The sequence below is a fragment of the Penicillium vulpinum genome (assembly GCF_028829585.1).
Source record: "Penicillium vulpinum strain IBT 29486 chromosome Unknown utg000002l_segment0_segment0, whole genome shotgun sequence".
Lineage (NCBI taxonomy): Eukaryota > Fungi > Ascomycota > Eurotiomycetes > Eurotiales > Aspergillaceae > Penicillium > Penicillium vulpinum.
Genome location: NW_026643242.1, coordinates 2,002,154 through 2,016,223, shown reverse-complemented (window position 1 = coordinate 2,016,223; position 14,070 = coordinate 2,002,154). Strand labels below are relative to the sequence as shown.

Here is a 14,070-nt window from a genome sequence, read left to right as displayed (position 1 = left end):
AAGCGAAGGAGGTAGCGGAGGACGTCTCATGGGCCGATATCGAAACGGAGAAAGGTTTTAACGGAACAAGTGACGGTGTGGAGCGAGTCGAGAATCCGGATAGCGGATCATCCCCCACACACCGAATGTTCAAAATGTAAAACGGTAGAAAATTTCACCTATAGTCTAATAATAATGCATGAAAAGATGGTGAGAATGCTAGAATGCCAGAATGTTGAAGAGATGAAAGGGGAGAGAGATTGAAGAGCACGAGGGCAGGCAGAGAGATTGTGTGTAATACACGTGTACATTACAGGCTGTGACGGGGGTTTTCACGTCTCCAGAGCTGTAACAGTCAAGTACAGGTAACGTACTTTGGTTCACGTCTGGGCACGCCTTCGGTCTACACTAAATACAGCATAGCCTAGAACAATAAGAACATTCGAGTATGTGTATTCCCCTTATTCCCTTAGTAGGCATTGCTCTCTGCATATATTTGCTTATAACACACTTACATATGTCACCCTTCTATATATACACCCAGTCAGCCAAGTTTGGGCATTGTCTAGTTCTGGTTACACTATTGACTATTATTGATCATTCTGAAGTCTTTGTATGGATTTCTTGATAAAAAAAAGTTGAACCCCCAGCCTTTCAGGGTGGGTCAGGTACTCTGCAGGGCTGTCTGTCAGGGGTAAGACCAATCAAGGGCAAGACAGCGAAGTTGTAAGGTATACTCCGTACACAGTACGGAGTAGGAATATCATGAAGAGATAGTCAGTCCATTATCACCGAGGAATTTTTTTTTTTTTTAAAAAAAAAACACAATTATGTAAATCAAAGCAACACATCTAACGCCGCAACCCCGTCCTCGTGCAGTACACGCCGGAAAGTGCCAGTGAAGGGGAAAAGAGAAACACAAGAAAAATCAAGATAGATACAGGGGTAGGAGCATGTAGCCACAGAAGCATGTGGAGAGAAAGGGATTATAAAACAAAAAAAAAAAAAAAAGAGAAGGGATCACGTATGACCCCAAGAAGATGAAGAGGTAGATATTGAAAATGGAAGACCTTAACCGCCGCGGATCATCCAAGTCACAGCAACAGCCCAAGCGCCAACGAAGATGACGGTCAAGACACCCGCACCTGCACGGTCGCCAGTACCGATGGTGTTCAATACGGGGACCTGAGTGTCCGAGGAATTGGTGCCGGCATTCGGGTTACTCTTGGAAGTTCCACCCGATGCTATACTCACTGGCCCCTTGTTCTTGAAGGGAATCAGATTGGCAGACAGGACACCCAGCACAGCCATCTGTTGCTCTAGACCTTGGGACCCGTCCCAGGCGGCTTGCTTGTACCAGCGAATACCACAAGTCGTACCATCTTCACCTCCCGAGCATTGCTTTGCAGCGGCCTGAGCCGAAGTTCTCAACTGAGGGATAATCAGGTCATAAGTACCAGGGACGATTGTAGTCAACACTCCGAGCCAGTTGCTGAAATAGGACTTGAAGGTGATCTGGTTGCGATCGCAATTACCGGAGGGTTCGCAGGTGATATCGGAGAGAATTTGGCCGCCGGCTCCATTAAATCCCGTGGTCGGGTAGAACTGCTGGGAGGTCTTGATAAGACCCTCAACACCCTCCTTCCATTTCGTTTCGGTGCCATTGGTCTGGTCCAAAGTTAGTACCAACTCTGGTTTCGCAGTAGAACAGGATGACATACGTAATTGTGCATGTAGGCAGCACCACTGATATAGGTGGCATAGTTATAGGTCCATTGGAAATCACCATGATCCGTGCACTGCGTACCGCAAGTGGTAGTGTCGGCGATGTTCCAGTTCTTCTGCTTAAGCAACGGGGTAGTCGCACTCCAATCCCAAATCCGCTCAGCCCAGTCGGCATATGTCTTGTTTCCGGTGTAGAGGGCGAGGCGGGCCGAAAGTTGGAAGAGTCCTCCATTTGAAATCGCGTTCTTCGTCAGATAACCGTCTTGGTATGGCCAAATCTGCCAGCGCATACCACCGTGGCAGCTGCTGGTATCCCAACGGGGGTACTGGGTATTGAAGACACCCTGTGCGAGGGATACCCAGGAGGGTTCGCCATCTCGTTCGGGGTAGTTGAATTCGGCGGCGGTAATAGCAGCGAGACCCCAAAAGACTTGATCGTCGTTGCCCAGGTACTGACTGTAGTTGCTGGGGAAGAAATTGTCGTCACCCTTCTGGAAGTACATTCCGTCCTGAATGGCGGTGTTGAACTGGTCGTCGCCGGTCACGAACCAGTACAGAATAAGGGTCATGAACATGGAACCGCCCTCCCACCAGGTGCCATCGAGTTTACCGGGGATGTTCTTGGATTCGCGATCGTCGTAGAATTTCATCATGGTGGTGGCGACGGTTTTAGCTGCACTTTTGAGGGAGTCTGAGAGAAGTACTGAATTAGCCAACGAATGCGATCGACGGTGGAGGGAACCGTACTCTCATCATCGATGTTTAACTCGATTGCGAGGGCACCCTGGACGGCGAACGCGCCGCCCAGTAGAGTGGCCAGCCACTTGGACAAAATCATGTGTAAAATCTCAAACGAGCGTAAAGGCCAACGGCATAAGGGAGATAGATAGAGAGAATGGAAGTTTGGGAAGAAGGTAAAAGGGAGTGGCTAAGAAAAGGTCACAGGGAATATCGGGGTACCCGGTAACAGTACCGGGGGGTTGCAGTTTTTGGTACAGCTGTCTGCGTTTAAGAATGTACAGCTATTTTAATATGTAGTCACTTTTCTTCCAACTATATAGTATCTTCTATAGATTCTATCTTTCTTTTTTCTCCTTTTACAGTGGGGGTTATTGGATTATTGGATTGTTGAATTGCTGGATTGCTGGTCCACTGCCCCTAAAAACAAAAACGATGACGGTTAGACTCAAGTCCCTGGCGGTAAATCCGACCCTGCAGAAGGCAAATGAAACATTGAACTCGCTAAGACATCCCTTGTGCATTTGATCTTAGTATCACTTCTATCAAAACTCATATATTGTAGTCTCTATATACTAGTGAGAAGTAGTATAAACTGCCCAAGCAATGCCGAGCAATGCCAATTCCATCACCCACTTTTATGACCCACGGGATGGGAATATGATCGTCATGTCAAAATCCAACATACAAGTGTGCGGAACAGACATTTATAGCTGCAGATTAATCTAAGACATGATTAGAAACTACATAGCTATACTCCATACACTAAGCTTTGTATGTGCCTGGAATTTCCAGCTATCCTGCTGCCTTGGCTACGCCACAAACCGCTTTGGGTCTTCCGTTTTGGGAGTTGATGCCTCCTTTTTCAGGTACCCAGTCCTACTCAGCTTTGTGTTTTAGATATATATTTCAAGGCTGACAGTACTCGTGAAGTATTGCTGTACAATGCGCATAGGTTCTAAGCGTTGTTCATTCAAGTATTGAGGTTGGATGGCTTGTTCCTCATCACTCTATGTACGGTTACAATAATGATGCCATGCGTTATAATTAGTGGGGTTGTAAAATCTATCAAAAAACCACAGTGAAGTCCTACGATGCAAATTACGTAGGTTGCAGTAGAATACATATATATATAGCAAGTGCATACAACACCCATGTCCTGGTGGATCTACTTTGTATAAAGCGGCAGTCTTGGCATTCGATCCTATTGCCTATGTAAGGATCCAGGTTAACAATGTATGTGCATCTAGTACATTAACAGTGGCGCATTATGCAACTCTAAGCTACGAGCCATATTTGAGGTAACTAATAACACAGGGTACAGCTCATGTTGCACCGTATATCTACTTGGCAGACTACACAAGTGGCTAGATGGATAGATCATGTACTTAGTTGAACTTCTATTGCACATTTTTTTAGTTCCTTCATAGAAAGAGCACAGAGATGAATTCATCCATGTCATCACAATCGTATCCATTACATCCGAGTGCGTTGGCGGGGAGCCGAACGGATGATGTTGTCCACCCGTAGGAGAAGCTAGGAGAGAGTCAGCACGTATTCCAAATCGAGTATCAAGAATAAGAGACAGGGAATTACATACCTCGGCTGCCTCTGAGGCAGACGAAACCACCGCCTTCTTCAATTTATAAGCCTCAACCACACCAAGCTCACGCATATCCGCAATACCACCACCGGGCGTCAACAGATCCAGACCGGAACTGGTCATACCATTGTTGATGGCCGAGCGCAGGCGAGTCACCAGATCACTGGAGTCCAGACCGGCGTTATCGGCAAGAATGGTAGGCAGCTGCTTCAAAGCGTGGGAGAATGAGTCGACAGCAAGTTGCTTCTTGCCGGTTGTGTTCTGAGCCGCCTGTTCCACGGCCTTGGACATCACCATCTCGGCGCAGCCTCCGCCAAGTGTCACCCGGGGATCCTTGACAGTCTGCGAGAGGACGGCCAGAGCATCGTGGAGCGAACGCTCAGCCTCATCGAGGAGCTGCTCAGTAGCACCGCGCAGCACAATGGTGCAGGCCTGACCAGCGGCCACACCGGAGAACTTGATCAGGGTGTCCTCACCAATGATAACTTCCTCAATCAAATCACACCCACCCAGCTTGACCTGGTCGGGGTGGTCGAAGGTGGAGGCGATCTCACCACCAGTAACAAGGGCCAGACGCTCGATGCCATCGAAATCGGCGTGCTCGATGGACATGATACCAGCCTCGGTGAACAGCTGCTCGGGCCAGTTGTAGATGAGCTGACGGTTAACGAAGCAGTTAATACCGTGAGCCTTGATACGCTCGACCTTTTGGCGCATCTTTTCGCGCTCTGCCTTCTCCAACTCAGCAAGCTTGCCGGTGGACTCGACCTTGACTCGAGCACCGAAAATCTTGACCTTATCTGTGTCCATTGCTGTGTTGGCAACCAGGATCTTGGCGTTCTCCAACCGCTTAGGCTGGTTCACACCGACCTTCTTGTCCATAATGAAACCCTCATCGAGGTACGAATCGCTCAGCTTTCCACCGGCCTTCTTGATAATCTGGATGTGAGAAAGATCGGTGGATCCCTTGAGACGCAGAACGGCCTCACAAGCCAACTTGGCGAATTGGTCCCGGTCTTGTGACAAAACCTTCGAGCTGAGTGTTGTGCGGGCAATGGCGTGCAAGTCCTTGCGGAAAGCCTCGGGGTCCTGGCTGCGGTCGACCGCGATAGCCTCGAGAGCGGCGAGGGCAGCTTTGCTGGCTATCCGGTAGCCCTCGATGATAGTCTGGGGGTGAATCTTCTTGGCAACAAGCTGTTCGGCCTCACGCAGCAGCTCGGCGGCCAAAACAGTGACTGATGTGGTTCCATCACCCACCTCGTCGTCCTGGACCTTAGAGATGTTCACCAAAACCTTAGCCGCAGCGTTATCCAAGGCGATGGACTTAAGAATCGTAGCACCGTCGTTCGTCACTAGGATGTCTCCTGTGGATCTGCGAGAGCAGCCATGTCAGTATTTCCGAGGTTATATCAGGACATAGGATTGTCGATAATTCTCCCACGTACGCAGATTGTAGGATCTTGTCCATTCCCTTGGGACCAAGGGTACTCTTCACGAGGTCTCCGACGGCGATAGCACCGACAAAGGCCGATAGACGGGCATTCTCGCCCTTCTCTTCAATGACATCGTCACCAAAGATCTGTGTGGGATTGCCGAAAGATGCCTGGGAGGGGTACAGGTGAGCCAGTGCAAACACATATTTTCCACGCTCTCGTCGGTCGGATTGGGAAATAGCATACCATGATGACCAGCTGAATAAGGCAATCGACCAAAGATCAAATGTCTTGCTGGAAAGGTTGAATCAACTTCTCCTGTCAACAGTGGGGTGGGAAAGGAGAAAAGTTGCCGCACGATTGGCCCGAGCTTGTGATTGGCTGCACTGCATCACCGCCCGGGATGCCTCTGGACGTTTCCTTTCTGTCGTGATGATTTCTTTCGCTAGAATTGACTTTGTTTCTGTCAATATCGACAATGGCTGACTCCGGCGAACTCGCTCAGGCTCCCGTGAACAAGCGGCCTCACTCTGCTGTTGAGGCTGAGAATAGTGAGTCCACTGCATCATGGATACTGTCCAGACCGCTCCCTCGAATGGCATGTAATAGATATTAACTTTATGCGATTGCTAGGTGATGACTCCTCCGACGATGATTTCGGCCCTGCACTGCCCTCGGAGGTAGCCCCCAAAAAGAAGCGGCGCAAGCTTCCTTTCGAGAAAGTCTACATCAATGCGCTACCACTCTCCGCGCGGTACTCCAAATCTCTTATGCACAAGGACCAATTATCCTTTGTGACTGTTGCACCCTATACAGACTTTGTGATCACTTCCTCCGTCGATGGGTTTGTCAAGTTCTGGAAGAAGATGGCGGAAGGCATTGAATTCGTGAAGGAGTTCCTTGCTCACAAAGGCGAGATACGGGGCGTAACTGTCAGCGCCGACGGCCGCAGTTTCGCGACAGCGGGAGTGGACAAGACGGTGAAGATATTTGATGTTATTACATTTGGTAAGCTCGGCATCTGCGACTCTCGTGGTTTGGTGACTTACTGGCATCAATAGATCTCTTGTCGATGTATACGCTGGACTTCGTGCCTCGATGTATTTGCTGGGTACACCCGCGCGGGGCCTCGCTTCCCCTGCTAGCTGTGACAGACGAGTCAAGTAATACGATTCAGGTATTCGACGGACGTGGCGAAAATCCACAGCCATTGCACATTTTGAAGTCGATCCATCGCAACCCCGTCGTCTCACTAGCGTTCAACAACGCCTTCGATTGCGTCGTCTCTGCCGACGAATCAGGAATGATTGAATACTGGAGAGCCGGGGATGGATCTTTCGAGAAACCTGACAACGTCTTCGAGCTCAAATCCTCAACAAATCTCTTTGCATTTAAGAAAGCCAAGTCCGTCCCGACAGCCATCACAATCTCCCCATCTGGCGAACACTTCGCCACGGTTTCCTTCCCAGACCGACAGATTCGAGTGTTTGACTTCGCAACTGGAAAACTTCACCGCACATACGATGAATCAATAACCACCATCACGGATATGCAGCAAGCCGGGACAGCGCCGTACGAACTTGACGAAGTAGAGTTCGGGCGCCGCCTGGCTGTCGAGCGCGAACTCGAAGGCGAAGCAACCCGCAGCAAAGTAAACGTATCCTTTGATGAATCTGGCCACTTCCTACTCTATGGCTCCCTCTATGGTGTGAAATGCATCAATACCTACACAAACCGGGTAGTCCGTGTTTACGGCCGCGAGGAGCCCTTCCGAGCACTCAACCTCGCATTGTATCAAGGACAACCGCAACGCAAAGGTGTCGTGACCGTCTCAATGGCAGCCAGTAGCAACCCACTCCTCCAGGAAGCCGAAGAACGCGACCCCATTCTCTTCAGCACCGGCTTCGCCAAAGTGCGCTTCTACATGTTTACGAACGAAACAGAAATCTCGAAATCTACCCGGGACGTCCAAAACGAGAAACCAACCCAGGCAGCTGCCGGCACAGGTACAGCAGTTACCAAAGCCGCTGAGACTGGCACTGCTGCAATTCTGCACACAACCTTCGGTGATATTCACCTACGCCTATATCCCTCGGCTGCGCCCAAGGCGGTGGAGAACTTCGTCACACATGCCCGGAATGGCTATTACAATAACACGATCTTCCACCGTGTGATCCGCAAATTCATGATCCAAGGTGGTGACCCACAAGGCGACGGAACTGGTGGTGAGTCTATCTGGGGCGGGGAATTCGCTGACGAGTTCTCTGTTCTTAAGCATGATAAGCCGTACACCCTGTCGATGGCCAACGCCGGACCCAATACCAATGCTAGTCAGTTCTTCATTACCACGGAGAAGACGCCGTGGTTGGATAATAAGCATACTGTATTTGGGCGTGCGGTGCAGGGCTTGGATATCGTGCATAAGATTGAGAATGTGCGGACGCATAAGGAGAAACCGGAAGTTGATATTAAGATCGTTAGCATTAGTATCTCGTGAGACACCAGCCCCGGGTGAAATCCAGGTAGATACTGTATTACAAAATATGTATAAGGAATCATGAAATGCGCGCAGGCGTTGTACTATGTACTCTGTCACTTGGTCAGACAGCTTGAATAAAAAGGAAAATAGCGAATATGAGCGTAAGAGAGAATCGACGCAGTCGTCAGCAGAAATCCAGTCCGCTATACTCCAGGCCAAAAGCCCGAGAGAACAAGGAAAGGGAAAGAAAGTAAAGGAGAGTAAAAAGAGAGTCACAAGGCCAACAATAAGAAAGATACAGCGCACAGCGTGAAGCCCATTATCCGTGCCAAACACCAAGAAATGCAACCATAGCCGGGTGGTATGGTGTGGAGGTAGCGCATTGCAAATAAGGAGAGAAAGAAAAAGAAAAAAAAAGGACATGAGAACCCCAGATATCCAAAACAAGATCAAACACAAAGCCTTAAGCTAAACCTGGCGAATCTCCACATCCGCAGACTCCTGTTCGATCTTCGTCAATCGTGTCCGAGCCCCGGGGACGGGAGTGCTGGTCTTCGCCATTGTAGAGCGCGAGCTACTAGCCAGAGAGTCAGAACCGAGGCCATGCGCCTGCACAACCGGTACTGGACCGGGACCCCAGGCGGCGTCGTGCGGAACGGGCAGGGAAGCGCTCAGCATGCTGCTGCTGCCACCGTGGTAGAGATTGGGCCGTCTAGCGTCGTGGCGGCGTTTGAGCCATACGCCGACTACAGCGATGGCAGAGAATCCGATGACCAGCACGATGAGCATGATAACCCAGCGCCAGTGGGAACTCCACCTTATGCGAGGGGAATTTGGGTTAGCAATTGGTTCTCGGTGCGGGTGTACTTGGGGGCTCCAATTTGCGCTGCAGTGTGGGGATCAAACATACCATGACGGATTCTCGTCTGAGGCGGAGGCGGAGGCGGATTTGTTCGTGTTGGTGGTGGAATCTGATTTAGTGACACCAGATGTAGAGGCTGCGTCGGGTGAAGAATTGGTTCCTGTGGCGGCGGTGTCCGTTGTATCCTTCCCGCCGGAGTTGCAGTAGTTATTGTACCAGGTTGAGAGGGTGGTTTGGTCGGCGGCGCTACAGGTGGAACAGACGCTGCCGGACGTTTTGAGACCTGTGAGAAGGGCCGACTGGCAGAAGCATGAGGTCCAGGTTGAGGCGTCGGCTGCTTCGCAGGAAGTCTCCGCGTTTGTCAGGACGGTGCACGTCAGACCGCATTGCGGGAATGTACTGGAGGCAGATGTGGGGAGGATACTGTCGGCGGCTAGGGCTGAGATTGCGAGGGCGATAAGAGTGAGGAAGAGAACTGGGAGGCGCGTAGGGAGTGACATTTTGAGAGTGGTCGGTTTTTTTTTGTTAATGAGGGGTTGAAATAGCGAATGTAAGGGCCCTTCGGCTCAAGTTGATGTCTGAATAGAATGTCTTCAGTCCATAGCTGCGTTGGGTTAAAAGAGAGAAAGAAGAGTCAACCAAAAGACCAGAAAAGTAATGGTTTTGGGTCTAGTCGGGGGGCCGAACGATGCCGGATATAGTATTTTCTACTCCGTACTTTTCTTTGGGTTTTTTAATTGGTTCTGCTTGAATAAGGGACTAGTTAGTATTAGGGTACTATATATTAAATGCTACGAATGCCACTAGTTCTTTTAATTTCTTTTAATTACCTTATATGGTATATAGGTAGTATTGTAGCCTGACAGTAGCACTGGATTCTTTTTAATTTCCGCAAGCGGGAAATCTCCCATTCCCTCTTGACACCCAAATCTTTAAATCTTTAAATGAAGTAGTAAGTAGTATGTTGTATTTCTACTTTTACATCGCTGAATGCAGTAAATGATTGACCCGAATCCCACGTTTTAAGGCTATTTTCGACTAACCATTGCCTTGGCTGAAGATCATACATTTCCCATGCAAGGAGGTACTGACATATATGATGTACAGTGATATATACGGAGTATTCCGTGCTTAGGAAGCTGTTCAGTTTCTTCTAGATCTTATAAATTGTTTAACTCCAAGGGCCCACGATCGGCAGTCGTGCATGTTGGAATAAGATAAATCTGTTTTCAATGTCTTTTTAAACTTATAAGATTATATAGGCATCCTTGGAGTATAATAGTATAGATTTTTGATCAAGATTGAACACAAGATATTATTCTTATATCATATTGAGAGACCACTTTACTGCCTTAATCCCGCTGCCTTCGCTTATTATGTACATTTCTACCCCCTTAGGCTGTCAGATTCTATTTATGTCTTGGTTCGATGTTTTTCGACCGGCTAAAAAGACGTAAGATAAATATACGTGAAAACTGGGGGTTCTATCCTTTGACATATAATACAACAGGTAAAGGCGGACTAAGGTGCAATGTGGTCTCAAGCCACAGAAGGCAGAGAGAAATTGCATGTCCCTTTTAGGTCATTTCCCCCGTGGATTCTAATAGGGGGGTTATTATATCAATCATAGCGTGTAAACCTTGCAAGGCCTGAAGAATAAGAATAAAACAAGTAGAAATCTATCCCGAGGGGATTAAGCCCAATGATTGGATGATAACCTATTATTCCTTTCAAGGCTCTCCCCCGCATTCCCTCCCTTCTCCAAACAACCCTCCTATCATGCCAACAATGCCTTCCCGTCAACTCCTTTCAACCCTAATAACCTCCCTCAGCAACACTCGCTGGACCTTAACCCGAACCCTCCGGAGCGATAACCCCTTCGACCTAAACGGCGAGCTCCGCGGGACCGCAACCTTCACCACGCAACCCCTCACCCCTTCCACAACCGAACGCGACTGGCTGTACTGCGAAGAAGGCGAGATACCTAGCAATGTCGGTACAGGCGCTTTGCCGCCGGGCCTACGGTGGACAAAGAAATACATATGGCGTTTGAACAGCGATAGCGGACGCGTCAGCGTCTGGTTCGTGAAAGTTGCGCCGGGCCTGGAAGAAGCAGACTACCTATTCCATGACTTCGACTTCGATTCGGACTCGAGTTTGCCGCTAGAGTCGGAAGCTGTGTCTGCACAGAAGGATACTGGCGAATTCGTTGCGCCGCCTATACCACCCTCTGTCTCAACCTCCGGCAATGAGACCAAGACTACGGTCCTCAATGCCAGGGGAAACCATCTCTGTATCAATGATATGTATCGCACAGCGTATGCATTCCGCATAAATCCTGATACTGGGGAGGTGCTTAGCTGGGCTAGTCGACATGTTGTGCGTGGGCCAAAGAAGGGACAGGAAATTGTTAATCGGTATGAGATGGAGGTATGAGATGGGGCTTAAAGGATCCTACAATTGCGACACCTCTCGCACGAGGCTGCGACCGCGTTCTGCTAGACACCTTACAAAACGTGACGCCGTCTACTAGAATCATGATGATGATCACAATGTTCATATTTCACACTCATATCTCGATGTGGCTCCGCTCTCCCTTCCACACCCATCTGGCTATCCCACCGTTGTTCACAGCGTGTAAATGAAATCCGGTCTCTTATCGCCCAGCAACTCGATCTGGTTCCGGTCCAAGCCCTGGACCCAGTGGTCGCGTTCGCCGCGTCTGCGCTTGCCATTCTCACGCCGCAGCAGGAGGTACTGCAACACGGATCCACCAAAGAGGAATATGACCAGGTAGCCGAGTACTACTCCGTGGCCAGGATAGTATGTTGGTTTATCAGCGTCGCGGTAGATGTTGGAGGAGACGATGCCGTTGAGATTTCCCCAGCCGATGATAAACCCGAGGGAGACACCTCGTTTGTATACACCTAGACAGCAATCGAGTCAGTCTTCGATTCCATTATATATACAGGATAAGAGCGGCATCCAGGGTGAAAGTTACCTTCGGTGTTATTACTAGTCCATGAAATCGTGTTCGCAATGGCTGGGTAGATGCCCATGGCTCCGAGGAAAGTTCCCGCGTAGCGAGCGCCGGCAGACTCACAGCCTAGCAGCATACTGAATCCTACCATACCAAGAATTGACACAGCCATATTGCAGAGACCACGCTGTCTTGTACGGTCTGCAATGAAGCCAACTGTCACTGTCAAGACGGCGGCGGCGGCATATGGGGGTACACTCAGCAACTGTGCACGAATCGAGCTGTAGCCTGTAGAAGCAGTCAGTTAGTAAATAGCTGGGATATGCTGAGCGCAACAGCGAATATCAAAATTTACCCTAGGAGAACCATGTTAGCTCCAATCTCTCCAATCCCATGGCATAACTCACTAGTTGATTGATAATAGTAGGCACGAAAAGCGAAAACGCATAAAGCGCCCCATCAGCGCCCATATATATCATAGCGCCAGTGTAAGTCTTCCAATCCTTCAGACTGGACCAGAAGTAATCCATCTTAAACTCCTCATGCTCAGCACTCGATTGCTGATCCATGGCGAGTCTTCTAAGCACGCGCTTGCGGTCGATGTCCGACAAGAAGCTTGCCTGATCAGGGAAGTCATAGACACACCAAAACGAGGCAACGCCAATGCAAAACGTAAGAAGGCCTTCCAGGATAAAAATCCAAGACCAGCCCGGCTTTCCGGCCACGCCATCCATCTTCGCAATCGCTGCTGCTAGCAGACCTCCGAAGGAACCTGCAAGCGCGGCCGCAGAGAAGAAAATAGCCATGCGCACGCCAAATTCTGAGCGCTTGTACCAGCACGAGAGGAAGTAGCCTACTCCGGGGAATAGACCAGCTTCAGATAGGCCTAGGAACCAGCGGACTGCCATTAATCCAGAGAAGTTTTTTACGAAGCCCATGCAGGTCATGCAAATTCCCTATAATGAATTAGACGATTACTGTGAGAGAGGAAGGGAATATTTCACATACCCATGCCATCATAATGAGGGGGATAAAGATACTCGGCCGCAACCGCTTGAGCAGGACGTTAGTCACGGGCTCGAAGACTGAGTATGAGACGAAAAATATAGTCAGTGTTGCATTGTATTGGGAATTGGTCATGTTCAGGTCTGTTTGAAGACCGACAAGCTTCGCGTTGCCAATATTTGTTCTTGAAAGGAGTGATATTAGTTTGCGGTATTTCCCCAGAAGCGAGCAATGGTTCTTTTGCTTACCGATCGAGGAACGAAACGAGATAAAGTAGACTGAGCCACGGGACGAGGCGCATGTCGAGTTGCCATAGTAGCTTGCGATCCTATCGAGTTTGTGTTTTGGTTAGTTACTGTGACTGCAAATGGACTTTGAATTAGGGTAAATTGAGAGAGATAACACACAATTGCTGCTCTTTCCTCATCGCTCAATCCTGCGTCGGGATCCTCAAATCCGGCTGCAGTAAGCGGATCCTTGGAGTCAAGAATTCTCTCTGGGTCTTCCAACCGGGTGTCAGTTGGTTTGTCGGAAGTATCAAAAGCCATGATGCAAGATCGAATAGATCAGCAGGGGGAATTCTCCGAAATGTGCGACTGCTTTTCGCCGACTTGCGAGCTCTTTAAAAAGAACAGGGAAGACTCGCCAAAACCGAAAAATAAAAGCCACTAAGCACTAAAGAGTGGCCAAACGCGCCACGCTTTTATCCGGCAGATGATCGAGACTCGCCAAATGCTGGTATTATGGTTACATCCTAGCCCGTGTGCAGGGATTGTAGCATTAGCTTGGATCTGATTGTTGGGGCCCCGGGGTGATCGGCATGGTTTTAAGTGGTTGGGGTACGATCGGCGTGGGGTGAAGTGTCATATCCCATATTAGAAGCGAGTTACAGGAATAAAGGGGGCATCATCACTGTATACTATTTGATTTAGATTGAAGTCCAAAAATTATATAGTATAGTATTTGAGATACATAGGCCAAGTCTGGGCATCCGGGGAAAATTAGGGTAAACCCCCACATACCCCGGACCCCACCGCTTCCCGTCCCCCATGGACACTGCCAAGTCCATGACGGCCCGCTTGGGAACATGAGACCTCGGCTTTGCTTAGAAATTCCTCTATGTCTATGGGGGTGTACCCCCCGGGGGTACCCCGGCCGATAGCACCTCATGCACTCGGCCGATAGCACACGGATGTGACCGCAAGGATTGCCGCCAAAAGTCCGGAGCTAGGCGTGCAGGTACTAAAAATTAAACATGAGATTGAC

General features: G+C 49.3%; 6 protein-coding genes across 6 annotated transcripts; 2 read left to right on the top strand and 4 right to left on the bottom strand.

Annotated features, from left to right (window-relative positions):
- Positions 1–1,050: 1,050 nt before the first annotated feature.
- On the bottom strand, positions 1,051–2,542 carry N7479_003836 (glycoside hydrolase family 76 protein; the record flags this gene model as incomplete). Its single annotated transcript, XM_057251533.1, has 3 exons — positions 1,051–1,647; positions 1,701–2,395; positions 2,452–2,542. 3 exons carry the CDS (start codon positions 2,540–2,542, stop codon positions 1,051–1,053), a joined length of 1,383 nt encoding a protein of 460 aa, XP_057110858.1.
- A 1,376-nt stretch (positions 2,543–3,918) lies between these two features.
- Positions 3,919–5,727, bottom strand: N7479_003835 (chaperonin-containing T-complex subunit CCT2; the record flags this gene model as incomplete). Its single annotated transcript, XM_057251532.1, has 4 exons — positions 3,919–3,978; positions 4,043–5,417; positions 5,491–5,648; positions 5,725–5,727. 4 exons carry the CDS (start codon positions 5,725–5,727, stop codon positions 3,919–3,921), a joined length of 1,596 nt encoding a protein of 531 aa, XP_057110857.1.
- Positions 5,728–5,956: 229 nt separating this feature from the next.
- On the top strand, positions 5,957–7,975 carry N7479_003834 (WD40 repeat domain-containing peptidylprolyl isomerase; the record flags this gene model as incomplete). Its single annotated transcript, XM_057251531.1, has 3 exons — positions 5,957–6,029; positions 6,112–6,486; positions 6,540–7,975. The coding sequence occupies 3 exons, from the start codon at positions 5,957–5,959 to the stop codon at positions 7,973–7,975; spliced, it is 1,884 nt and encodes a 627-aa protein (XP_057110856.1).
- Positions 7,976–8,425: 450 nt separating this feature from the next.
- Positions 8,426–9,319, bottom strand: N7479_003833 (uncharacterized protein; the record flags this gene model as incomplete). The annotated part of the gene is made up of 2 exons (XM_057251530.1): positions 8,426–8,774; positions 8,868–9,319. 2 exons carry the CDS (start codon positions 9,317–9,319, stop codon positions 8,426–8,428), a joined length of 801 nt encoding a protein of 266 aa, XP_057110855.1.
- Positions 9,320–10,607: 1,288 nt separating this feature from the next.
- On the top strand, positions 10,608–11,255 carry N7479_003832 (uncharacterized protein; the record flags this gene model as incomplete). Its single annotated transcript, XM_057251529.1, has 1 exon — positions 10,608–11,255. The coding sequence occupies one exon, from the start codon at positions 10,608–10,610 to the stop codon at positions 11,253–11,255; it is 648 nt and encodes a 215-aa protein (XP_057110854.1).
- Positions 11,256–11,447: 192 nt separating this feature from the next.
- Positions 11,448–13,352, bottom strand: N7479_003831 (Major facilitator superfamily domain general substrate transporter; the record flags this gene model as incomplete). Its single annotated transcript, XM_057251528.1, has 6 exons — positions 11,448–11,746; positions 11,821–12,087; positions 12,203–12,755; positions 12,808–12,988; positions 13,053–13,132; positions 13,212–13,352. 6 exons carry the CDS (start codon positions 13,350–13,352, stop codon positions 11,448–11,450), a joined length of 1,521 nt encoding a protein of 506 aa, XP_057110853.1.
- Positions 13,353–14,070: the final 718 nt, after the last annotated feature.